General features: G+C 38.4%; 2 protein-coding genes and 1 pseudogene across 2 annotated transcripts in view; all 3 read left to right on the top strand.

The window, feature by feature from the left end:
• The window catches only part of ST13 (ST13 Hsp70 interacting protein), a 28,160-nt gene extending 25,573 nt beyond the window's left edge, over window positions 1-2,587 (top strand). Inside the window, exon 12 of the mRNA XM_019734498.2 lies at window positions 318-2,587. Coding sequence (XP_019590057.1) covers window positions 318-446 — 129 coding nt within the window. The 3' untranslated portion in view covers window positions 447-2,587. The remainder of the gene's footprint in view (window positions 1-317) is intronic.
• Window positions 2,588-6,140: 3,553 nt separating this feature from the next.
• SLC25A17 (solute carrier family 25 member 17) overlaps window positions 6,141-27,342 on the top strand; it is a 48,758-nt gene continuing 27,556 nt past the window's right edge. Inside the window, exon 1 of the mRNA XM_019734536.2 lies at window positions 6,141-6,329. Within this exon, the coding sequence (XP_019590095.1) occupies window positions 6,276-6,329 (54 nt within the window). The 5' untranslated portion in view covers window positions 6,141-6,275. The remainder of the gene's footprint in view (window positions 6,330-27,342) is intronic.
• On the top strand, window positions 21,596-26,584 carry LOC109448777 (thioredoxin; annotated as a pseudogene).

Below are 27,342 nucleotides of genomic sequence, written 5' to 3'. Positions count from 1 at the left end.
TTTTTTAAAATGAACAGCTTTTCAAAAATTGGTTTGTAGGAAATACTTTGTAATCATTGGTAATTATATCCAGTAGTCCTTTTCTTTTTATCAAAATTGTATATGCTTTTTTCCATTAGTTAAAGTGAAATAATTGAGTTTGACTTTGAAGTACACATTAATAATATTTTTACTTCAGGGACTTGCCCAAATCCCAGTTAACTTAACCACAACAAAGTTAAAGGTCTAAATGAAGAGATAGGGTTTAAGATAATAAACTTGTTGACCCATAGAATGCTTTTTTAAAAACTAAAATAAAAATCCTCCTTTCTTTGCAGGATCCAGAAGTTATGGTGGCCTTCCAGGATGTGGCCCAGAACCCGGCAAATATGTCAAAATATCAGAGCAACCCAAAGGTTATGAATCTCATCAGTAAATTGTCAGCCAAATTTGGAGGTCAAGCGTAATGCCCTTCTGACAAGTAAAGCCCTTGCTGAAGGAAAAGCAACGTAGATCACCCAGTGGATGTCGCAATAATACAAACCAGTGTACCTCTGACCTTCTCATGAAGAAAGCTGGGGTGCTTTGAAGAGAATCCCTACCCCTCTGCCCCAAATGCAGCTGTAACATTTTACAGTGCTTTGCCATAGGGTATTTGTTCAGATAATGTTTTCCTACTAGAAATTACAAACTTGAAACACTTTTAAACCTTAAAAATATTTAAAAACAAATTAAAAGGGTATGTAAAACCCTACATTTTTCTTTAATCATTTCGGTGTTTTCCTTTGAATTAATTGGGCAAAGAGTATACTTTAGTGTGGAAGATTTATTGCTCAGTTTGAGTGAAATATAGGTTTATTAGTGGGAGGTAAATATAAGATTTAAATAGATAAAATGTTAGTTGGATATATGGTTACTGAGGCATTTTAATTTGTCTTTTTAAATGCTTTACTTAAAAAAAAATGATTTATTTCAATAAAACTACTGGGACCACCAGTATTGCAGTAGGACCTGGGTAGGGACTGGAAGAGTTGTCGAGTTGTTGGCGTTATGAAAGATTCATTGGCAGGGTGGCAGCAATCTTACTACATTTTATATAACATGTACCCTTTGCAGATGCGTTTAAATCTTACACTGTGGTGAAGGGATGGTTTTTATAATGCAGTAGAGTTGGATTACGTCGCTCTCTGTTCTTGTCTGATACATAAAATAAATGTTTCATATTATTTCCTTGCAGGGGAAATAAGGGAATACTTTTCTTTTTATATTTCTATATTTTAAATTACCTTTCTTGGTCAGAAAATGTCCAGCTCTTTGTTGGCTTTGTACTGGTTTTCACATTCCCCCACCCCCACACTCTTCTTGGACTAAAGATAGTCCTTTTTCACTAACATCATCGGTAGTAGCATTCACAGCATAATTGTGCAAGCATATTTAATGCTGGGTTTAATTTAACATGTAATACATGCAGTGACTGTAGGGCAGTACCCATAACAGCTGTAGTTTCTTACTTGGTCAAGAGATGTCTTGTTTGCTAGATTTCTGCTTCGGTGGTATCTTCTCATATCAGAAGATGTTGGAAGGAGGGATTCCCTTTGGTGGTGTTTGGTCTTCTACTTAGGAAGTACCAATTGAGCTTATGTTTGTATTTTGGAGAGTATGAGGTTTGAGTTGAGATTCATAGAGAGGAACCTAACTTCTCGATCCAACTTGAATTATAAAATTGATGAGATCCATGGTTCTTCATTGTAGAGTTGTTGGCGTTATGAAAGATTCATTGTTCTCCTATCCAGCTCTTAAATACTGCAACCATATTTCCACCTCTCCTTTTGCTCCTTCCCTCTCTAAGGATAAAAAAAATGATAAATCTTTTTGTTGTACATTTTCTATATTGAATAAAACTAAGTCCAGGCACTGTGCCAGAAATTTCTAGGTTTCTTTGAATTAAAATGCTAGTGTTTAGAAGCACTTTCAAGGGATGAGACCCTCTGTACTTACCTTATTTGAAGAATCTGGTAGGAGCAGTGAAGTAAATTCCATGGAATACATTTTTGAAATAGCACATCTCTGAAATTATAAGTTGATTCCGATTCTAACCCTTTGCTGCACACAAGCACATAGAAATGTATCTGTTACATGAGTGAGAAAAAGTTGTATGCTAATTGAGCATGCTTTTTAAACCCTTTAAAAATACTCAGCATATAAACTTGCGTTTGAGCTTGCCAGTGTTCTTTTTGTTATTATGTGTTCTCCTTTCTCAAAATTTCCAATGTATGCTGTGAATAACTCAAGACCATTTGCTTCTGGATTCCTTACTTGATTTGATTTATTTAACTATACATTACCTAAGTACATTCTAACATTGCAAATATTACCATAAATGGGTAAAAGTGGTCTTCTGAAAACGTGTCCTGTGCTTTTAGAATTTTAAGTTCCACATATACAAAACACATTCTTCATTTTCATTGAAATTCAGTATAATTTCTAAATACATGTTCTTGTGCTAATGCTGTAAGAAGGAAAAGTAAAGGAGTTTTTTCTGCTTAAAAATATATAGTTATTGGCTATTTCTAGCTACATTACAAATAAAGTATGGTTTCAAACTGGATATTGACTCCCCCACCCTTTTTTCCCCAGCACATGTTCTATTAATTTTTTGTCCAGCACTCATTTACTGAGCATAGTAGGCTTCAGATTATAACAAGGACCCACAAAAATACATTAGCCTAAGTAAAACAGCTTTAACTTTCAGGTCGCAGTCTAGAGGTAAGCAGTTCTGTACTCAGAAGGTTGTAGCTTCCATTTCTGGGTCCAGGGGTACTTGCTCTGGTCGATCTATCCTGAAGTAACAGGCGAGGGCTCCAGGGAAGCATATGCTGGGATACTGAGGCTAATATATGGAATTAGAGTTTTATTACTTATCGTATCCTATTGGTCAACTTTGTCTCGAGAACATATGTAGCTACAAGGTAAGCTAGAAAATAATAGTCCATAGCTGTGTGGTCATGTGCCAAACGAAAGGATTATTACTAGAGAAGAAATGGAGAAAAGACTTAGGGTGGTTACTGGCAGTCTGCCACACTAGGAAATACTGGCCTAATGGGATACAGGGAGAAACAACGTACATTTTAGAGATTGGCTCACATCTAAAATGAACGCACCCAAGTAGGCATGTACATCAGGTAAGTAGTACTGTAACTTTGTAATCAGTTTGCAAATATTCGGTTCTGATAATGACCATAGGTAGCTATTAATCTCCATTTTATACAGATGAGGAAACTGAAAGTACTTAGTTGCCCAGGATAGCATCCCTGATGATTCAAGGAGCTATGATTCTCACCAAGTTTGTAGCTTCAGAGGTTTTTCTCCTAAATTCTATGCTCTGCGGTCCTTTTCTGTACCAGTTGCTTCTTGCAGAATTATTCATTACTTCAAGAAATGCAAAACAGGGCCGGCCCGGTGGTGGCTCACGGTTAGAGCTCCATGCTCCTAACTCCGAAGGCTGCCAGTTCGATTCCCACATGGGCCAGTGGGCTTTCAACCACAAGTTTGACAGTTCAATTCCTCGAGTCCCACAAGGGATGGTGGGCTCCGCCCCCTGCAACTAAGATTGAACACAGCACCTTGAGCTGAGCTGCCTCCCAGCTGGCTGGGTTGGAATGCCTCTCAACCACAAGGTTGCTGGTCCGACTCCCGCAAGGGATGGTGCGCTGTGCCCCCTGCAACTAGCAAAGGCAGCTGGACCTGGAGCTGAAGCTGAGCTGCGCCCTCCACAAGTAAGATTGAAAGGACAACAACTTGACGGGGGGGAAAAAACACACTAAAATGTACATTTGAATGGGATTGTTTAAAGAAGGAATATCACACATTACTGGGCATGCTAATCTGCACCCCTATTGGGTTTCTCCTAATAGGGACGTAGTATAATCGAAGTGCTTGGTCCACTTGTGACAGGCCCAATAATAAGGACAAGAAAAATCTAGTTTAAAGTTCAACATTTACAACCAATAATAGCATACTTAATAGGATTGAGGAAGGAAAATATCCTGAAGTCAATAGGCAACAAGTAGTAGTTAATAGCTATGAAACTTTAAATAAAAAGGGCAAATTTAAATTGAGTATGGCATGTCCAGTTGGCAAAAATTGTAACTATCTTGGCAGTTATTCAGTGCGTTTTTGTGTAGTGCTGGTGGGAGAGTAAATCCACAATTTTTATAAAGTAAAAATTTTTGACGTTCTTTTTAGGTGAAGTCCTAATTTTAAAACTGGATTCTAAGTATTAGAGCCAGAGTAGCAAACAGGTAAATAATATAAGTGGTGCTCTGAAAATCTAGATATCTGGTATATAATTAGGATGTCCTTAAGTTCACTCACCCAGATCACTAGGACATTTCCGATTGCAGTGGATAGAGATCTTAACCAATGGTGATGAAAATATTTTCTACAAAGTTTGTGGAGACATGACCAAGTAGAAGCAACATACATGAAGTCAGTTCTGGCTAGGTTATTTACAGAATGACACTGAATTTATGTTGATACTTCTATAATTTAGGGAGCCCTCTAAGGAAAAGAACACTAAATTAGATGTAATAGTGTTTAAAAATAATAAAAACATGATTTTTAAAAATTGGTAATAAAGTTCCATTTAATTGAAGTACCTACATCAGACCTACAAAGTTCCATTTAATGCGTGATGTACCTATGTAATTGCTACATTTTTGCTGCATGCTGATAAGATGACTCTAGTGTTTTCAGTAGAATAGAAAAAATTCCATCTTGACCAGAATATTTTTTGACATGCTATCTGCTCTGTGTTCATGCCCTCCAAATGGGAATACTGAATTCTATTGTGTTCAATTACCAGCATAAAGGGAAAATACTCATATAAAGTGTTTATAAATCTACACAATCCAGTATTCTTGACAAGAGAGCTTCCAATTTGATTAGGAGTCAATGAGAACTGAGTCCTCTGCTTAAATTTTACAAAGACTAGGTTGTTGCAATGCCAGAATTATATCTTCACTGGCCTTTTGGATCTGCAGCTTGATGTCATGACCCAAGAGAGTGGTGGGAGTATTCTTTGAAGCCATTCCTACAACAGGATGTCTAGCAGTAACTTAATCATACAATAAATAAATACCACTAAATCCATCTATGTGTTTCCCCAACTCACCTTTCGCTGAGCGTGTGGTCACTGTAGCACCGCCCTAAATGAAGGGGAGCTTAAGTGGAAAGTGATCTTAACCAATGGTAATTAAAATATTTTTTGCGAATTTTGTGGAAACATGACCAGGTGAATTGTTCCGACCCACTCCTGGGGAGTAAAAAATGTGATAAAGGGCAATAAAGCACTGAATCTGGCAAGTAGTCAACACTCAAGAATTATCAGTGAGGGTATTAACAAAAGTAAACTTACTGGTACTGAAACTGGTTGAGACATTGGTACCCCAGTAAAATGAAGTTAGAGTCTGAAATATTGTTATTTCACAAGGTAACTTCAGACTGCTGTTAGAACTATGGTTTCTCTAGTTCTGTGTATTTTGGTTCATAACATGAAAATTTTTTTCTTAAGTATTTTACAAAGTATATCTACATAAATTAACTTTTGTAATCCTCACGGCAATTGAAGTTGTTAGTACTGTATTAACACGCATTTCACAGGGGAAACCAAGGTTAATTGTCTTAGTTGTCAAGGAGTATGTTCCCACCTTCACCTGATCATTTTGACCTCAAGTGCAAGTTCTCTTCCCACCACACCCCAGGGTGTTTCAGAGGGAGAAACCTTGCCCAATCAACATTTGCTTTTCCTCTTGGCCAAAGTACTAGCGAGATAAATTCGAGTCAAGTCTCAGATAAACAAGAAGATGTAAGTCGCACATCTTGCTTGTCACCAGCTTGTATCACGGAAGGGAGAAAAAGGAAGTCCTCTAGCCTTTCTGAATCCCCAGTGTACTACGAGTAGGTGTGAAGCACAACTGGCCAGGTCGCGGAACACGAAGGAACTCGCGCTCGACCTAAGAGTAAAGTACAGGCTCTTCGCACCACGCTGCTGCTCCCCGCGCACTCCCCGGGAGCCAATCAGAGCCAAGGGGGCGTTCCCAGGCCCGCCTTCCCTCCCCGCCAGCCGCTAGCCGGGAAACTGGGTGCCATGTGACCCGGAAGTGGTTGTTCTGGAGGAGGCGGACCTGAGACGGTGCAGCTTGTGACGCTCACGCCTGGGGCTCCGGCTCTTTCCTCACTCTGGTGGCTCCGGCTCCTGCGGGGAAAGTGTGACTGGGTCTGAGGGAACCGCACCAATGGCTTCCGTGCTGTCCTACGAAAGCCTGGTCCACGCCGTGGCGGGAGCCGTGGTGAGGCGGGGTCTTCACGCCCGGGCTGCGGGTTTTCTCTGGGGTCAAGTCCTGGGATATGGCTGGGGGGATGGGGATGAGAGGGAGATCCTGTTGGTTGGGGGTGGTCTCCTGTTGTGACTGTGGGACGGAGAGGAATGGGGCACAGGCGAGAATTTGCTGGAAGAGTTTGGGGTAAGGGCCGACACTCATCCTCCGCCCCTGGCTACCGCTCTGGCCTCTTAGAGAATATCTGGGGTACAGACGGTGGTGGTCCCACATACCACAGGGAGCCGAGCAGAAGGTCATTGCTGTTTCCTTTGCCTTCTGAAATTTAAAGGCCAGTCTTCCTCCTACCCCGCGCCCACCGCACACACCAGCTTCCTCTCCCTGGGCCAGAGGAAAACCTAGGTGTCATGCTGTGTTGCTTACTCACATGCTCAACTACAACGTGTTTTCACACACTTGCCACAGGCAAGTGGAAGTGCCCACCTGGTAGGATATCGCTGGCCAATATTATTGGTAGGAGAAGATACATCTTTTTTTTATTTTCAGTCAGGGTCAGAATTACTGTCTACCACAGGTGTGGGTTACTGTGGGGTAGGTGTTTGGTTCTTGGGCTTCTGGATGTCTCAGTTCCATTTGATGCTCCTACCTTTTCCTTGAAGCTTTCCACTCTTGTCTTGGGGAACTTCCTCTTCCGGTTCTCATCTTAGTTCTCTGACTGCCGTTATATCCTTCTCTAGCTGTCAGCACACACCTGTAGCATTTGGAATCACTGTGACTTCAGAAGAATATCACTGAACCCTCTCTTTTTAGCCCCCCCAAAACTCACTGAAAGCTCACGTTCTGTACAGACTAATCAGGGCTGAACCCCAACTCCATTATTTGTAGATAGGTGGCCTGTAAACTTCACTTTCCTAATCTGTAAAGTGGGGTATTGATACCTCACAGAGATATGAGAATTAGGTGACAGTGGTTCATGAAAGTGCCTGATTCGGGAGTCTTGGTTCATTCATTAAACTAGAAGATCCTTTCAGCCAGTGTAAAGGTGCTGAATTGAAAGCTTGCTTGACATCCTCTAAGATGGGCATGGAGTCCTTTGTTTCTGGAGTGGGGGGGAGGGGACAAAGAAGCAGATAGGTTTCAGGGGACCAAATTGTGAGACTTTAACTCTGAGTGGGAAAGAGCTAGCTAGCTCTTGGACATTTAGAGCATGCAGCAACTTGCTGATTTACATTTTAAACATGATCACCCTTGGCTGCTCTGTCGAGAATAGACTGTAAAGGAGCAAGGGTGCAAGTAGGGAAACTGTCAGGGAGCTATTACATCGTCTCAGGCAAGAGCTTTTGTTGGCTTGGACCAGGATGGTAGCAGTGGAGGTGGTGAGAAGTGATCATTCACCTGGAATATATTTATAAAATAGAGCCACCAGGGTTTGATGGTGGATTGGATATGGGGTCTAAGAGGATGAGGGTTGGTTGATTCCCAAGAGTTTTTGGCTTGAGCAACTGGAAGGATGACATTCCCATTTACTGAGATGATGAAGACTGTGAAGGAACAGGTTTTGGGGAAAAGATGAGGATTTTGGTTTTGGACTAGTTAAGTTTGAAATGTGTTAGAGTAGATGAGCTCACCAAGGAAATGAGTGTGGACTGAGAAAAGTCTCAGAGACTGAGCCTTGGCTCCCCCCAGCATTAAGAGGTAAGGGAAATGAGATAGCACCCGCAAAGGAGACTAAGGAAAACTAAGATAATGTGGGGTTCTGAAAGTCACATGGAGAAGAAGGATGTAGACCAACTGGATCAGATGCTACTGATGGATCAAATAAGATGAGGACTGAGAATTAACCATTGGATTTATCAACATGAAAAATGCAACGGTTAATTGAGAAGACCCGTTTTGATGGAATGGTGGGGTGACTAATTGGAAGGTAGCTAAGAGAGAATGACAAATGTTTGTTCTTTTTATCTCTCAATAAATGCCATTCATTCAGCACCTTTATTGAGTGCTTTCGATGTGCCATGCACTCTTCTAGGTGCTAGAAATAGAGTGGAGAAGAACACAGTATTTTTCTTCATGAAGTTTTCATTCCAATGGACGCGTCAGACAATAATTGAGTAAACAAACACAAAAATACCAGTAATTTTAGATAGTGTTAAGTGTTATAAAATCAGTGTTGGCAAACTTTTTCTGTAAGGATGCAGGTGGTAAATATTTTAGACTTTCTGTAAGGTCTCTGGCACAGCTGCTCACCACTGCCATCATAGTGTGAAAGCAGCCATTGACAATATGTAAATGAATGGGCGGGGCTGTGTTCCAATCAAATCCTATTTACAAAACCAGGCAATGGCATAGATTTGGCCCTTAGGGCATAGTTTTCTGAGCCCTGTTATAGAGAATGACTGGGGGTAGAGGTGATATATTTCTGTTTACCCTGCAAAGGCATTTCTATGTTTTCTTCTCCTTGTTGCTTATTTTCTCTGTTAAAAGTTCTGCTTGAAATTTTGCACCCTGAATTTGTCATGGTTTTTCTTCCTCCCATAAGCTATGTTAGATTATCCAATAGATGGACCTGTAAGAATAATTTTTTTTCTCTTGCTTTCCCTTGGGGCAACACTATTCTAGCACATATCTGAGTGAGAATTTGCATTGTGTTTTGTGATTCTTTTGAACTGTCATGCTTCAGAGTGGTGGTCAACTTTTCGCAGACCTCATGTATGAAGGTTAAACCACATAACACAGGTCCTACTTTCTTCTGGTTGCTACCAAAGGAAAAAAATTTCACCACAAATATGTCACTACAGTTGATGAGAAAAATGGCATTGCTTTTAATGGTGTGGTATTGGGTTGATGGCTAGTGTTGAATTAAATGTTCTGAGCATGATGTTCAACCAGAGCTTTGAGATGATCAAGGAGTCAGCTTAGCATAGTGGCTAAGAGTACTTGGCTCAGGCAGCCGGGGTCGGAACCCTGGCTGTACTCCTTCCCAGCTGTGACTTTGGTATAAGCTCCAAGGCTGCTTGGAGTAGTTGCTTCTTCCCAAAGGATTATTGGATCATTAAGATGTTGATTTAAAATCTTGTTGAGTTGATATGTTTCATGTTGCTTTTTCACTTTCTTGCAAGTTCTGCATTCTCACATCAAGTGTGGTGTTATGCACAAACAGACACATTTAAAAAATTAGAATAAATAAGTGATTTGAGTGTTTTGTGGCACACCATGGAATAAATGCAGATAATCTTGAGTATTTGAAACCCAGAATTGTACTGTTTCAGGGTAATACTATGTTTCTAATTGATGACTGTTATACAATTAATGACCTCATAAGTAAATAATTCTCAAAATTTTGAGTATAGATTCATAATTTAATTTTTTGGTTCTCATTAAATTAGCTTTGAAAAGCAGATTTTATTTGTAAAAATGTACATTTATAATTAAAAGAGATTTTATTAGTCTAGAATTTGAAAACTGAGATCGGTTTGAATTGCCTGGGGGGTTTAAACACTGAAATAGACTTTGGAATTATAATGCTAATAATTAGTAACTTTCAGGGGACTTTTTCTATTATTTGTTTTTAGATGTTTTGTTTTTTAATTTCACCATTTATGTTTTAAAGGAATTACATCTCATTGAATAAATGCTGACTTAAAAATTTCAAATCAAACAGAACAATGAAAGTCATCCTTTCTCCTGCCACTCCACCTATTACTGCTCTTTGACTCAGAGGCCAGACGTACCTATCCTTACAACTGTGTAAGAAAGGTTATTCAGAGCTCTTTTCTCCAGTTGGTATCAGAAGGACAAATTAGGCGCAACTGTCTGACTCTAGTTCATACACTTAACATTACACTGGACTTTTTACCGTAGAGACAGAGTAACTGTATTTTAGAAGTAGAAAGAAGTAGAGTAACTTGTTGATTTTCTGTACAAGGCCTTCTGGATATAAAGGTTGGTGAAAGAGTCCCGCTCCTCAAGAAGTTTTCTTTAGTGTGTAGTAGTAGACAAGACCGCTGGTGGTACCAAAGAAGAAGAGGTGGGCTGCACCTGTGAAGGTGACGGGAATCCCCCACGTTGACATATTTAGACCTGATCTTGAAAGAAGAGTAGGAATTTGCTAGGCAAAATGAAATAGGAAGGCAATAGGAGACTTTTAGACAGAACAAAAAGCATATTCAAAGGCCCTAATGTGTAAATCAACATTCGGGGAATGTCAGGTTAGTGTTAACATAGGTGGTGTAAAAGACGGAAGAGAGTAGAAGGATATGAAGTTGGAGAGTCTTATACTATGTAAAGATGGTGGGTTAAAGTGTATCAGAAAGTGTCAAAATGTCGTTGTAGCTCCCTCATTCTGTTTTCTCTGTGTTTATATACAAATAAGCATTTACAAGTAGGTTTTTTTGTTTATATAACTGTTATCATACAGTTTCATACCGTGTGTGAGTGTGTGTGTGTGTGTGTGTGTGTGTGTGTGTGTTTAACGTGTTTGCTTCAGCACATAAAGCATTTTCCAGTGTGTATCAGTTAGAGTTCTCTGGTTGCGAGCTGGAAAACAGATTTTGGGTGATTTAACAAAAAGGAAGTTTATTGGTAGGTTATTTGGGAGCTCTCAGGATCAGTGGGAAGGCTGAAGACTAGAAGTAAGAAGGAACCAACAAGCTCCAAAAAGATTTCTGAAGCAGTCACTGGAGAATGTTTGTTGGGCACCACCACTGGAATCAATGGGTTCTGTCCCTGTTTCTTCTGCCCCTGAATTATTCTGCTCAAGATTCAGAGTTTGATAGCTAACAGGGAGAGTTCCTGTTAGCCATCCTCAAGGTCATATGCCCACCCCTTGACTGTAACAGGTGAAGGGTGGGCACCTGAATTTATCATCCTGCCAAGATTGTATGCAGTGGGAAGAAGTAAGGAAATCAACCCACCCTTAAGAAAAGGGAATGATGCTCTGTGGCCCAAAACATTAGATATCTGTGGTATCATGTCATTAAAAAGATTTCAGAAATCAATCTTAAAGGTTTTTATGCAGTCTTTATTGTAATTGTTTTGCTAAGTTTTTGTAATACAAGGACAATAAAATTCCACTTACTGGATTCTCTTGAGAAGTAAATGTGGTTACACTTGTAAAGCACCTAATACGATGCTTGGAACAATGTGGTAAGGCCATAATTATTTTTTTTCCAGATATATTCTTGCAAATACAGTATTTGTACCCAGTTTTAGAAATTCAATGGAATTGAAATTTTCTCTCATCTGTTCAACTCTACCCACTCCCTTCACTTGTAGCAGATCTCACCTTTTACTCTAATTACAAAATCAACTGCAATTGTACACATATTTCCCTACATTCTGCTTGTTCAGGAAAACTGACACACGTTCAATCTTTGCTACCTTTGATCTTGATCCTCCCCCCTTGCCCCAATTCCAATTTTCTTCTGGGTCTTTGCTCCATTAATTTTCACCTATTTCCTATAGCTTTAATCTTTCTCCAGTGTTCGCTTCCCTTCAGCCCTCAAACACGCTCAGTCCAGTTGTGTCATGAAACCATGCTGATCTGATCTGGAGACTCTTCCTTTCTTAGCTGCTGCTCATTCCCCTTCCCTTTATGCTAATTTTATTTAAAGAACATTCTGTACTTATTGCATCTCCTCCTCATCCTACTCTCACCACTGTAATTGTTCTTTAGAGGCCATAACTGACTTCCTAATGGCTTGGTCTACCGACTCTTTTTCCATTCTTATTTGATTTGACTTATTTATATTATTTTACACTGTTGACCCTCCTACCTTCGTGAAGCTTCTGAAAGAGCAGTTACTCTTTATTTTTTTTACTAAATGACAATTGCTCTTTTGGAAGGAACTTAAGTAACCATTACTAATTTTAGGGCCCTAATTAATACTGAGTCGTAGTGCTAAAAGGTGCTTTAGAAAGGACATATAGGAACCAATATTTGTTGGGTGCCAACTATGTGCTGGGTACAATGCTAGGTACTTTCCATAAGTTAATTCTCACTCCTCACAGCAACTTTGGCATTTAGGTATTAGTCCCAAAATTACAAATAAGGAAATTGAAGCATGGAGATTTCAAGTTACATACTATACGATATATATAGCTGACACCTGAACCTTGGTTTGTTTTATTCTAAAGCCTATGCTCTTTTCATTAGACACTCAGGTATATTATACATTAGGCCTTTTTAACTGGATATGTGTATCTGTCCCTGTATAAGAGTTAGCTTGATTGTTGTATCAGGAGAAAGACTTATATTATTAACTCTGGATTAGGTGAATAACGTATTTGAATATGAAAGCCACACAGTAAGTGGCTTTCAATCTTTGGAATTTCATTAGCTCAAATCTATCCCTGAAAATGTATTTTTAGTTGTTTTTCTTTCTTTTCAAAATAATCCTTCTGTCCAATAATGCCGTATACTCCATCAGGAGATGCTGTCCACTGATTTTGGTGGTGCTTCTGTGACTCAACCATTTCTGGACTCCTCTCTGGAAATTGACTTGGGAACTGGCATTACATTTTATTTTATTTTTACTATTTTTCATCCTTCAAGGGTTAATAAGCATTTGGAAACAGTTGAATTTGGTGACTTGGTTGGTAGGCCAACCCAAACATCATTATTTGTACTTAAAAGGCATGATTCTCTGCTTCTGTGTTTATGTGTGTCCCTCTGTGTTATTCTGATAAGATTGCACATGCTCAGGGGACCAAGTCTTGACCAGGTTTACCCCACTGTTTCATTCTGACTCTAGTATAAACTATTTCAGCTCAACTCCATGAGTCTTTGTGTTGGCCAAATTAAAAAGTAGACTTTGGATGTTTATTGATCTTTTACAGAAGAGACAGCCCTGAATATGAGTTACTGTCTGTATTTTGGATATATAATCTGAAATGTAGATGCTGATACATTATTAAGGAATCCAGGTGCCAACTATAGGATTGTTCACAACAGAGAGAGCCAAAAATGCCCAGGAACTTAGGCTGAAAATGATTTTTGTGACTTTACTTGCCATTTTTATTTCTGGCTGTGATCTGTCTCCTAGGCTGCAGTATGGCATTGCCAGTTTCTTTTTGGTTTGGTTTTTCTTTGTTTTCTATTTTGTCATTAAATAATTACTTGTTAGGTTTCTGCCCTTGAGGTGTCTGTCCATAAGTCTAATGAGGAAGACAAACTCATTAACAACTACATGTAGTACAGTGCAGTGATTACTGAGTAATAGAATTTTGTATGCAGGATGCATTATACCATTAGAACTCTGGTGAGAGAGTAGTTTATCATCATCTGAAATTCACTATGTCCAAGATTGAACTGGTAATTTCTTAAAACTATGTCCTTCTTTTGACTTTTCCTATTTCCATCAATGGTATCTTATCCCTGTGACTCCTTCTTCTCTCTAGCAATTCATAACCAATAAATCAGCAAATACTATTGATTTTCCCTGTTACAGTTATTCTAGCAGATATCCCCTCTTTGTTTTTCTAGCTACCACTCAAACCGATTCAAGGCGTTACTATTTTAAATCAGATGTACTTTGCTAGAGCAGTGTTGGTATTTGTATTCTGGACTTTCTGGTTGGAAGGTCTTGAGGTTACTTGAATAATTTCCTGAAAATCCCTTGGTGTGTCTTTTAATCAGTTACCTGTGTGCATAGGGCCTAACTTCAGATTTCTGGGTTTGTTTTCCTCCCTGACTTTGTTATTTCCCTAATTTTTATATCCAAGTTAAAATGGTAGCTATTTTGTTTTTGTTTTGATTGGCTTTTGTTTAGTATTTGTTACTTCACTAAATTTTATAAATTTTTTGGAGGCAGGGGATTAAGTTAGGAATATAGTTCTTAGTTCACTTGTTAAATATCCAGGGAATGTAGATAAGTCATGTTAGATGTTATCTGGTAATAGATTGAAAATGTGAATACATTACCAACTTGCCCTTATACAATTTTATCATGAAATAAGAACAAAAATATTTTCATATTTACATTGTAAACTACTTACAATGTGATTTATTTTTCTAACTAAAGAGCTAATGAAACCTCCTGAAAATTTCCTTGTATGATAAAAAAATCTGTACAAAATATTTTTGTAAAAAACTTAAAAGCATTAATAAAGTGACAAGAATATAAAGAACTCTCAGACTGAAGAATGAGTAAGGACAGGACCTAGGGCCAAGGAGAGCAGTTTTTGCCCTGCAAGAATTGCTTAACCAGGTAAACATGAACTTTAGATTTGTAGCTTCCAGAGATAAAAGGAATGAGAGAAAGTGCCCAGTCCAGTATGAGAAGTCCAGTAGAGGATTACTTAATAAACCTGGAATCCCAAAGGAATATGCTATAAAGATGAATAGGAAATAATCTTATTCTTCCCCAGGAAAATCAGCCGTCTCCAACCTTGACACTGATTTGAGGGGGGTAATCACTACAGAGATTTGAAACCACAAATCCTCTCTTAGATTGTAGGCTGAATTCCCGTTACTTGCATGATTTGAAAAATCTAAAGCCAATAATTAGTGGTTCCAGGGTGGTGGAACCCCCCCAAAATGCCTGGCAGAAATACTTTCTAGAGGTACCTATCTTAATGAGGTCTAAAAGAATGCCCAAAGATAAATTCTGGGGGGAATGAGCAGCTCAATCCAACTAGCTAAACTCACAGAGAAACAAGGCATTGTGAACAAGAACAGTAGACCAGCAACAATCAGAATATGGAATTTTTTATCCTAATCTAAAAAAGCTATTTAGTATGTATAATAAAATAAAAGAAAGACTAGAAAATATGTGCAAGGAACAAGAAACTAAGATTAGCCAAGTAGATCTGAAAATTAACCAAACAGAATATTGAGAAATGAAAAGTAAAATACCTGAAATTTAAAAATTGATGCATGATAGTCATGGGAACACTGAATATTGATTTAAGCAAAAATCATAACTCATAAGGATGGAACAAGAAGCAGAAGGGATTATAATTCAGCTAAATTCTCATCCAACATAATAGAAGGTAAATAATGTCTAAAATTAATGGAATCAAAAGCTATCAGGATATTTTTTCATTATATGGAGGTGTGTAAATTCCAAAAGAAACAGCTAAAAGAACTTAATGTACTTGCCCCTGGGGATGAAGATGAGGTAAAATGGAGAGGAGTGGGCAGAAATAGTTCATTTATATTACATGACCTTTTAAATGATGTACATACTTTGCTTTGATCAACTAAAAATTTAAAACTAAAATGTATAGTTATGAATTAATGATAATTGTTTAAGGTAATTGATGGGTTCAAACTCAAATCAAATAACGTTATTTTGTCGACATTAAAACGAAAAGAAGTTAGAATTGAAATACATGATAACAGTAGCATGAAGGTTGGAGGGAGTGAATTGAACTAAACTTGTATTGTTTGGGAGGAAGGTAAACATATTAAAAATGTTTAGGATTGATGAGTTAGGAATATATGTTGTAATTGCTAGATAGCCTGTAAAAGATAGATAGATAGATAGATAGATAGATAGATAGATAGATAGATATCATATATATCACGTCCAGAGGTAAAAAAGTTAGAAAAAAACTTTAGTCAAATAAAATGCAGGGAAGGGCAGAAAAAGCAACATAGAGCAGGTATGACAAATAGCACAACATAAGATGGCAGTTATTAATCCAAATGTTAATGAACTAAATGCTTTGGTTAAAAGAGAATGTTCTAGATGGTTTTAAAAAGGGAAAAGTGCTATTTATAAAAGATACATCTAAAACATAAGGTTACAGAAAGTTTGAAAATAAAGATCTGAGAAAAGATCTACCAGACAAATACTAACAAAAAGAAAGCTGATAAGACAATTAACATCAGACAAAATAGAGTTTATAGTAGTGTCATTACTAGACATCAAGAGGACATCGTTGAGAAAAAAGGCTCAGTACATCTGGAAAATAAAGTGTTTGAGGTTTGTGTTATCTAAATGTTTAGAGCAAAAATTAACAAAATTTTAAGAAGAAATATACCATTTCATCATCAAAGTAGAAGATTTTAATGTATCTCAGTAATTGATAGAATAAGCACTGGGCAAAAAAACCGAAGAGCTTAAAGGATAGAATGATGTATTTAGCGAACTTTAACTAATAGACATATACAGAACATTGCACCCAATAACTGCAGAATACATTCTTTTCAAGCCAAACATGGAAAAGGTATAAAAACTGATCATTTACTGGCTTGTAAAACAATTTACATTTTGAAAAACTTTTGAAATAGTATAGAATGAATTGTTGAATCACACTGCAATCAAGCTAGCAACCAATAACAAAAAAAAAACTTAAAAAAATGTGTTTAGAAATTAAGAAACGTTTCTATCTGTTTGATCTATGTGTTAAAGAAGAAATCATAGTGGAAATAAAATATTTAGAATTAAGTGATAACACAGATAGGACATAAAACTTGTAGATAAACTGTAGGTAACTGAAAACTAAATCAGTGAAAAAAATGAAAGACCTGAATAGGTGGAAAGACATCCTGTGTTCATGGATTGGAAGACAATATTGTTAAGATGACACTACTCCCCAAATGGATCTACAGATTCAGTATAATCTCTATCAAAATTCCAGTTTGTTTTCTTCCTTTTTTTCTTTTGCAGAAATTGATAAACTGATTTTAAAATTCATATGAAAATGCAAAGGATCCAGAATAGCCAAAACAATCTTGAAAAAGAAGAACAAAGTTGGAGGATTAATACTTCCCAATTTCAAAACTTACTACAGAGCTACAGTAATCAAGAGAGGATGGTACCACCATAAGGATAGATAGATAGATCAACAGACTACAATTGAGAGTCCAAAAAATAAACCTTTAAATTTTCATTCAGTTGATTTTGGGCAAAGATGCCAAGACATATGAATGGTGGAAAATAATCTCTTTAATAAATGGTGCAGGGACAACTGGATTTCCACATGCAAGAATGAAGTTGGACCCTACTTCACACCATACACAAAAATTAACTCAAAATGAATTACAGATCTAAGTGTAAGAGCTAAAACTGCAAAACTCTTAGATGACGGGCCGACCCGGTGGCTCAGGCAGTTGGAACTCCATGCTCCTAACTCCAAAAGCTGCTGGTTTGAGTCCCACATGGGCCAGTGGGCTCTCAACCACAAGGTTTCCGGTTCAACTCCTCGAGTCCCACAAGGGATGGTGGCCTCCGCCCCCTGCAACTAAGATTGAACATGGCACCTTGAGCTTAGCTGCCTCCGGATGGCTCAGTTGGTAGGAGCATGGGCTCTCAACCACAAGGTTGCCAGTTTGATTCCTCGAGTCCCGCAAGGGATGGTGGGCTGTGCCCCCTGCAACTAGCAACGGCAACTGGACCTGGAGCTGAGCTGTGACCTCCACAACTAAGACTGAAAGGACAACAACTTGAAGCTGAATGGCACCCTCCACAACTAAGATTGAAAGGACAGCAACTTGACTTGGAAAAAAGTCCTGGAAGTACATACTCACTGTTCCCCAATAAAGTCCTAAAAAAAAAAAAAAAACCTAACTCATGGGGTTGCTTGAAAATTAAATGAAATAACGTATATAAAACATTCAGATAAGAATAAGAAAATTAAAAAACAACAACAACTCTTAGATGAAAACATAGGCATAAGTATTCATGACCTTGAATTAGGCAATAGTTTCTTAGATATAACACGAACCACAAATATAATAAAATTAAAAATATGTAAATTGGACTTCCTTCAAATTAAAAACTTTGTACTATAAAGACAGTTTCAAGAAATTGAGGACAATAGAATGAGAGAACATGTTTGTAAATCATATCTGATAAAGGTCTAGTGCCTAGAATATATAAAGAATGCTTACAACTCAGTAATAGAAAGGCAAATAACTGAATGAAAAAAATGGACAAAAGATTTGAATAGACATTTTTCCAGTGAAGATATACAAGTAGCCTATAAATATCTGAAAAGAGACTTGACAACATTAGTCATCAAGGAAATGCAAAACAAAACTACAGTGAGGCACCTCTTCATATCCACTTCACTAGGATGGCTATTTGATCCCCGCATGGGTCACTATGAGCTGTGTCCTCCTTTAAAATAACAACAACAAAACAGATAACAAGTGTTGCAAACATGTAGAGAAATTGGAATCCTCATATTTTGCTTGTGGGAATATAAAATTTGCAGCCACTGGAAAACAGTTTGTTAGTTCCTCACAGTGTTAAACATGCAGTTCCCATATGACCCAACAATTACACTCTGAGAGAATTGAAAACATATATCTCCACAAAAACTTGTACACAAATGTTCATAGTGGCATTATTCATAAAGCCAAAAAGTGGAAACAACCCAAGTCCATCAATAGATGAATGGATAAACAAAATGGTGTATCCATACAATAGAATTTTTTCAACCATAGTATAGAATGAAGTTCTGATTCTACAACATGGATGAGCCTTGAAAGAAGCTATTCACAAGAGATCATGTATTTGATTCCATCTATATGAAATGTCCAGGATAGGCAAGAAACAGAAAATAGATTCACAGTTACCAAATTGTGGGAGTAGAGAATGGAGAGTGACTGCTAATGGGTATGGGTTTCCTTTTGGGGTGATAAAACTGTTCTGGAATTAAATAGTGATGATAGCTGTGCAACTTTGGAGATACTAAAAACCACTGAGTTGTAAAGAAAAGATAAACTTGTCAGATACAGTTAAAATACCTAGAGGAAAATGAAGTTTAAGTCAAGTTTGGAAAAGAAGAAAGACTTGAAAGTAATGCACTAAGCATCCATCTCAAGGAATTAGATAAGAATATCAAAATAAACCCAAAGAAAGGGGAAAAAGGTAATAAAAGAAATTAATGAAATAGAAAATATAAACAAAAATGTCCTGGTATATAGTATGTTTTCGTAAGTATTATCATTTTTAAAGATTTTATTGGGGAAGGGAAACAGGACTTTATTGGGGAACAGTGTGTACTTCCAGGATTTTTTTCCAAGTCAAGTTGTCCTTTCAATCATTGTGGAGGGCGCAATTCAGCTCCCGGTCCAGTTGCCGTTGTTAGTTGCAGGGGGCACAGCCCACCATCCCTTGCAGGAGTCGGGAGTTGAACTGGCAACCTTGTGGTTGAGAGGACCACTCCAACCAGCTGAGCCATCCGGGAACTCAGTGGCAGCTCAGCTCAAGGTACCGTGTTCAATCTTAGTTGCAGGGGATGCAACCCACCATCCCTTGTGGGAGTCAAAGAGTTGAACCAGCAACCTTGTGGTTGAGAGCCCACTGGCCCATGTGGGAATCGAATCAGCAGCCTTCGGCATTAGGAGCACAGAGCTCTAACCGCCTGAGCCACTGGGCCGCCCCGTAATTATTTGTTGAGGATGAAAATTTGATTATGAAAATAAAGAAAACAATTTACATTCACATATTGTTGGTAAAATAATGATCCTGCCCATCCCTAACAAAATCTGTTAAATCATGGTACTATCATTGTCTTAAAGGTTAGGAAATACTCTGTGTTCTAAAAACTTCCAAATCTGCATATCAATCCCAGAATCTCCAGAACTCCAGACTGATATCTGGCTACCTTCTGGACATCTTCAGTTAGAAGTCTTTGAGACACTTAAAATTTAGCTAATTCAAACCCAGATTCATTACCTCTTACCCCAAAATTGCTCCCCCTGCAATGTTTACCATTCAGTTAATGACAACACTGTTGCCCTGGTTCTTCAAGCCAGAAACCTAGGAGTGGTCCTTTTAAGTTTCTCTTCTTCCTCTCCCCATGTCTTTCCAATCAGTCACTAGAATGGTCCCTAATATACTTAGCAAAAGCCTTTGACTTGACCCCTATTTACTCCTAGAGGCTTTCATTCCACTCTTGATTTTGCTTTCTGTATTCTAATAATACTAAGCTCTGAATTTCCAGAATGTTCAAACCACTTCCAGACTTGCACTTGTTTCCCTTTTCAGCATTCTATTAGATGTTCTTTATCAGCTGTGTAGTATCCCTGTCATAAATAAATAAATAAATAAATAAATAAATAAATAAATAAATAAATAAATGCCTCTAGTAAATGATTCTATCTAAGGTGTTAATTATAGGTACTTGTTCCTTGTTACTTATCTTTTAAAGAGTTTTCTGGAAAGGACAGTGACCAACCCAAAGGTAGTGTAATGTGTTCAACTGCTTATGTCACACTGGTGTGATAACATCATCTGCGTGCTAATAACAACATCATTAGCACATCATCTGAAAGGTGTATCAGAAATGATGTGCTAAATAGTAAAGTTTGTTGATAATGTAGTTTTTTCATATTTAATGGCAGTTCTCAAATTTTTTGCTGTCAGAGCCTCTTTATACTCTTAAAAATAATTTCAGACCCTGAAGAGCTTTTGCTTATGTAGTTATTACTATCAATGTTGTATTAGGAATTAAAACTGAGAAATCATTAGGATACTTATTCATTGAAAATATTAAATGTAGGAGGCTGAAACAAGATTTAGGGTTGTGGTAAAGTTCAAGGATAGGTACCAAAAATCCAGAAAAACAGCCCATTTGAAGAGTTTCTCTCCCATGGGAAAAGGCATATGGTCCTTGAATCATGAAAATATTATGTCTGAGTTTAGCCAAGAAGCTTTTCTTCTTTGGGAAGCTGGTAGTGGAAGAAGCACTATATTTCTGTTAGAGTAAGTAGTCCTGGAGCCAGCATTCAAAGAGCCAAAGTGTAAGCTTAAATATTTCTAGAATTTAGTCTTGGAAGTCTTAAAAAATTACCTCTGCTACAATCTATTGATCAAGTTATTAGGTGGGGTAAATCAAAATTTTTTAAAAAACCCAAAAGCTCAAATAACACAGGAAGGCCATAAAAGGAAGCATAAAGCAAAATTTTGGGGAAAAAATGGGTAACTTAAACCCTAACATATCAATTATATTAAGTGTAATGATCTAAATACACCAGTTAAAAGACATTGGCAGAAGGAATTAAAAGACATGACTCAATTATATACTGTCATAAAGAAACTCACTTCAAATGCAATAATATAAGGAGAATAAAGTAAAAAGAATGGAAAAAGTTATATCATGCAAATTTAAAGGAAAGCAGGAGTGGACTATTTCCAGTCAAGATGGCAGAGTAGGTAAGTGCTGTGCTTGCCTCCTCTCATGACCACATCACAATTACAGCTAAACTACAGAACAACCATCATTGAGAATTGCCTGAAAACTAGCTGAACAGCAGTCCTACAACTAAGGGCATACAGAAGAAGCCACCTTGAGACTGGTAGGAGGGGCAGAGACGCAGAATGGATTGGTCCCACACTCAAGTGGGGATTAAAAATCTGGAGGGACATCTTGGCTGTGGAGGTCCCCACAGAGGAGTGGGGGGGGTCCCAGCCCCATACCAGGCTCCACAGCCCAGGGCTCCAGTGCCAGGAAGCAAAGTCCACAGAACTTCTGGCTGTGGAAACAAGCGGAGATTGTGGCTGAATGAGACAGAGAGCTGCTGGAATCCCAGGTGTCCCACTTAAAGGGCCCACACACAGACTTATTGGTTGGTGGACTCACTCACTCTGAGTGCCAGCTCTGGGGCAGCCACTCAAAAGGTTTCAGGGACATACAGGAAGGAACTGAATTGTCTGGCTTCAGGACAAGGGCTGAAGGAGCAGCTTTCTCCCAGACAGAAGCGCTGTCAGCATCCATTATTTCTTTGTTGAGCCCTCCCCCTTCCCAGCATACAGATGCAGGAGCCCTCCACATCTGAGTCTCCACCAACCTGCCTAACACTGTTCGCCCTGCCCTGGTGATTCCATGAGACCCCACTCCACCCAACTTTCGGGCCCACCCAAGTTGCTTCCAGTGTCTTTTTTCATCCAAACTGCCTGTCTTGGCTCATACTGCAGACTTTTCTGACATTTCTCAAAAGTTCACAAAAACCAAATAAACAGCATTAGGCCTTGGAGTGCCTCGTACCTCTTGATGAGCAGCTCCAAGCCCAGCACTAGTGGCAGCTGGCCTCGGTTCATGGCTAAAAATATCCCAGGTACCTCCAAGCTCAGCATGGGTGGCTGTCATCTATGGATTGCTTTGTGGCTAATGCCAGGTGGCCCTGGGCAGGGCACAGACTCTGGCTGAACTTGGCCTGGGTTGGGGCCCCTCCCAAGAAGCTTCAGGACCAGCACAACCGGTGGCTGGCTTTGGACCAAGCCAGACCACCACCCAGCTGCCTCTGCAGGAAACACACCCAAAAGGCAGACTGGGCAGGCACCAGAGTCCTGCTAAAGCAAATCCTGCTCCATAGTGTCAGTTCCTGCACAACAGCTTCTCCACTGTAGTCACAGCCAGTCCTCACAACCAATGAGCCCGAGGGTCAGTCCATCTCACTGACATGAAAACAGCAACTAAGACTCTACAGTAGGAGGGTACACACAACCCACACAAGGGACACACCTGGAGCACCCAGCTCTGGTGACCAGGGAGACCACCACAGGATACCTACTACATAAGTTCACTCTACTAAGACTGGAAGACATAGCAGCCCTACCAAGTACATAGAAACAAACACAGAGGCAGCCAGAAAGGGGAGACAAACATGTCCCAAATGAAAGAACAGAAAAAGAACTAAACAAAATGGAGACAAGCAATCTACTGGATGCAGAATTCAAAACACTGGTATAATGATGTTCAGTGATCTCAGAGAACATCAACAAAGAGATAGGAAACATAAAAAATGGAGATAGAAGGCATAAAAAAGAACCAGGCAGAAATGAAGAATACAGTAACGAAATAAAGAATACATTAGAGGGACTCAAAAGTAAATTAGATGAAGCAGAGGAACAAATTAACGTTTTGGAAGTTAAAGTAGAAAACACCCAATTAAAACAGCAAGACAAAACCAAAAACAATGATAGTTTAAGAGACATCAGGGGCAACATCAAGTGTACCAACATTCACCTCGGTGGGGTACCAGAAGAAGAGAGAGAGCAAGGAATTGAAAACCTATTTGAAGAAACTGATGAAAAACTTCCCTAACCTGTTGCAGGAAATGGATACAGAAGCCCAAGAAGTACAGAGAGTCCCAAACAAGATGAACCCAAAGAGGCCCACACCAACACACATCATAATTACAATGGCAAAGGTTATAGAAGGGAGAAGCTTAAAAGCAGCAAGAGAAAAGTACTTAACTACAAGGGAGCTCCCATAAGACTGTCAACAGAAAGTTTGCAGGCCAGAAGGGACTGGCACAAAATATTCAGAGTGATGCAAAGCAAGAACCTACAACCAAGATTATTGTACCCAACAAGGCTATCATTTAGAATTGAAGGACAGATAAAGAGCTTCCCAGACAAGAGAAAAAAGTTTATCAGCACCAAACCAGTATTACAAGACATGTTAAAGAGACTTCTTTAAGAAGACGAAAAAAAAGATCAAGAGTATGAATAATAAAATGGAAATAACTACATATCTATCAACAATTATTTTCAATGTAAATGGATTAAATGCTCCAGTCAACAGATAGGGTGCCTGAATGGATGAGGAAACAAGACTCATACATATGCTGCCTACAGAAGACTCGCTTCAAATTGAAAGACACACACAGACTGAAGTAAAGGGATGGAAAAGGATATTTCATGAAAATGGAAACAACAAAAAAAAGATGGGGTAACAACACTTATACCTGACAAAATAGACTTTAAAACAAAGGCTATGGACTGGCCCGGTCGCTCAGGTGGTTGGAGCTCCATGCTCCTAACTCTGAAGGCTGCCGGTTCGATTCCCACATGGGCCAGTTGGCTCTCAACCACAAGGTTGCCAGTTCAATTCCTTGAGTCCCGCAATGGATGGTGGGCTGTGCCCCCTGCAATCAGCAACGACAACTGGACCTGGAGATGAGCTGCGCCCTCTACAACTGAGACTGAAAGGACAACAACTTGAAGCTGAACGGCACTCTCTACAACTAAGAATGAAAGGACAACAACTTGACTTGGAAAAAAGTCCTGGAAGTACACACTGTTCCCTAATAAAGTCCTGTTCCCCTTCCCCAATAAAATCTTTAAAAAAAACACACACACAGGCTATAACAAGAGACAGAGAAGGACCCAATAATCCCATTTTTGGGTATTTATCTGAAGAAACCCAAAACCATTACTTCAAAGGGACATGTGCATCTATATATCCATTGCACCGTTATTTCCAGTAGCTAGGACATGGAGGCAGCCTGGGTGTCCTTCAATGGATGAATGGATAAAGAAGAGGTGATAAAATGGAATATTTCTTAGTCATAGAAAAGAAAGAATGAAATTTTGCCTTCTGCAACAACATGATTGGACCTAGAGGGTACTGTGCTGAGTGAAGTAAATCAGACAGAGAAAGACAAATGCCAGATGATTTCACTTATATGTGGACTATAAAGAACAAAATAAACAAAGCAGAAACAAACTCAGATACAGAGAACATTTTGATGGTTGCCAGCTAGAAGCAGAATTGAAGCGTGAGTGAAAAAGAGGAATGGATTAAGAACTACAAATTGGTTGTTACAAAATAGTCATGGAGATATAAAGTACATCATAAGTCAGTAATACTGTAATAACTATGTAGTGTCAGATGGATACTAGAGTTATTGGGGTGATCACTTTGTAAGTTATATAAATGTCTAATCACTATGTTGTACACCTGAAACAAATATAATATTGTATGTCAACTGTAATTGAAAAAAAAAAACTATTTAAAGGGAAAGCAGGAATGACTATATCAGAAAAAAATTAGAAGCTTAGTACGGCCCTTTGCATCCACTTCCATCGCTTCTTGCTGTCACTTGTCAGACCTCAGCCACCAAAGTGGTGAAGCAGATCAAGAGCAAGATAGCTTTTGAGGAAGCCTTGAACAGTGCAGGAAATAAGCTCATAGTCATTGACTTCTCAGCCACGTGGTGTGGGCCTTGCAAAATGATCAAGCCGTTCTTTCATTTCCTGTCTGAAAAGTGTTCCAATGTGGTGTTCCTTGAAGTAGATGTGGATGACTGTCAGGGTGTTGCTTCAGAGTGTGAAGTCAAATACATGCCAACCTTCCAATTTTAAAAAAATGGACAAAAGGTTAGTGAATTTCCTGGAACTAAGAAGGAAAAACTTGAATACACCATCAATGAATTTATCTAATTATGTTTTCTGAAAACATAACCAACCATTGGCTCTTTAAAACTTGTAATTTTTTTTATTTACAAAGAAAAAAATCAAGTAGAAAATTAAACTCAATTGTCATCTAATTATAAATGAGAATAAAATATTCTGTTTTTTTAAAAAAATAAACCTATTACAAGTTAGTATTTGTAACATTTTTAAAATCATTGTTTTCCAAAAATATAGTAAGTGGCATTGTTTTATATTTTTGCAAACCTCTCTAATGTTTGACTTAATAGGCGGTACTGTTTTTCGCCGAAAATAAGACCGGGTCTTATATTAAGGTTTGCTCCAAAAGACGCATTAGGGCTTATGTTCAGGGGATGTCATCCTGAAAAATCATGCTAGCGCTTATTTTCTGGTTAGGTCTTATATTTGGGGAAACATGATAGCTGGATTCTCTTATCTGCTTCTGCCTTCAGTCCATTACAATATCACATATGTAGCCTCTGGAAAACTTTACTGTGAAAAAAATGAATAAGAAAAAGACAAATAACGCCATAGCATCTGTATGAAAATAGTTTTGATTTTGCAGACTCCTGAATGGGTTTGGGGACTTCAAAGACCACCACACCATACATTCAGAATTCCTAGCCTGTATTATTTTCTTGTATTCTGATGTTTTTCAAATAAATATTTGCTTTTTTTCCCCACTTCAAAACTAAAACAAACCCATGTTTATTGTGTAAAAAAATGTGTAGAGATTAATAATGCAGGAGATGGAAGCCACCTTTTCCTCCTCCCATATAATCACTGTTAAGAATTTCAGGTTTGATTTTCCCAAATTTGTGTGTGTATTTGTATTGTGTACACTCTTATGAGTGGTAGAAAAGACTGAAAGTTAAAAGTCATTTATGTTTTCATTGAAAAAGGGTTGAGAACTGAGGTGAACAGTGATCAGTAGAACTAGGAGTCAGAGAGATCTTGGTTCATATCCAGCCTCGCCTCTGCCACTCCGGCTTCGGGCAGACCTCATTACTCCCCTGGCCTGACTCCTCAGTTATCAGGTGAATGGACTCACTCCACTGCTAGGTGATCTCTAAAGGCTTTTCCAGCTCTAGGTGCCAATGCTGTGTAGGAATTAATTTGTTTTCCCAACACCTAATGGTTAAATGCCAGAGGGATATGGTAGAATGCTGTGACTAAAAATGTTTGTTTTGGGAGAGGTACAAGAAGGTTTATTTCTCTGGAAATGGATTCTTGCAAATTGTAATTGTTGGCAATAGAACTCCCCCTCAGATGGTTAGAATTCTGTGGGACTCAAAACAATGGATTTATTTTTATGTCTCTCTGGTACAACAGTGTTGCACATTGTGGTTATTTTCTCGGTATTTTGGCCTTCAAATTTTACGTAAGCCCTAGAGAGAAAAAAACAAAACACTGAGTATTTATGAAAAGAGGGCTATAATTCAAATTCTGAAAAGTCATGTGTTTATATAGCTTGGCATATGACTCACATATATAAGAAATAGTTTCCTTCAGGTAAGAGCTGCTTATGAGAACAGTCAGCTGTGTGTTTGCTTGGCAAAGAGACAAATATAGCAAGTCCCCGATGTATAGAATAGCTATGTTCCAAATTTACTTTTAGCCTTTGGTATACATTTTCTCATGGTTATTAAGCTTATTTGTATGTGCATAGTTATACATAAATTAACAAGCTCAGGGCTTATGCTGTGTCAGACTCTATCCTGGGTTTTCATACTACTCCACAAAAAAATATTTCACACATAAAATGGGCCCTATATTAGTACCTTTTTATTTTTTTACTAGTTTTTTGTTTTATATTAGTAATTTTTTAAACGTTTCAATTACAAGAGTGGTTAAGAGTGTGGACTCTGGAGCTAGGCTGCCTGATCTGTCAGTTCCAAAGTGTGTGA

Source organism: Rhinolophus sinicus, linkage group LG02, assembly GCF_036562045.2.
Source record: "Rhinolophus sinicus isolate RSC01 linkage group LG02, ASM3656204v1, whole genome shotgun sequence".
In the NCBI taxonomy this organism is placed as follows: Eukaryota; Metazoa; Chordata; class Mammalia; order Chiroptera; family Rhinolophidae; genus Rhinolophus; species Rhinolophus sinicus.
Note: the sequence above shows the minus strand (reverse complement) of the source record. Positions and strands in the feature narration are given on the sequence as shown.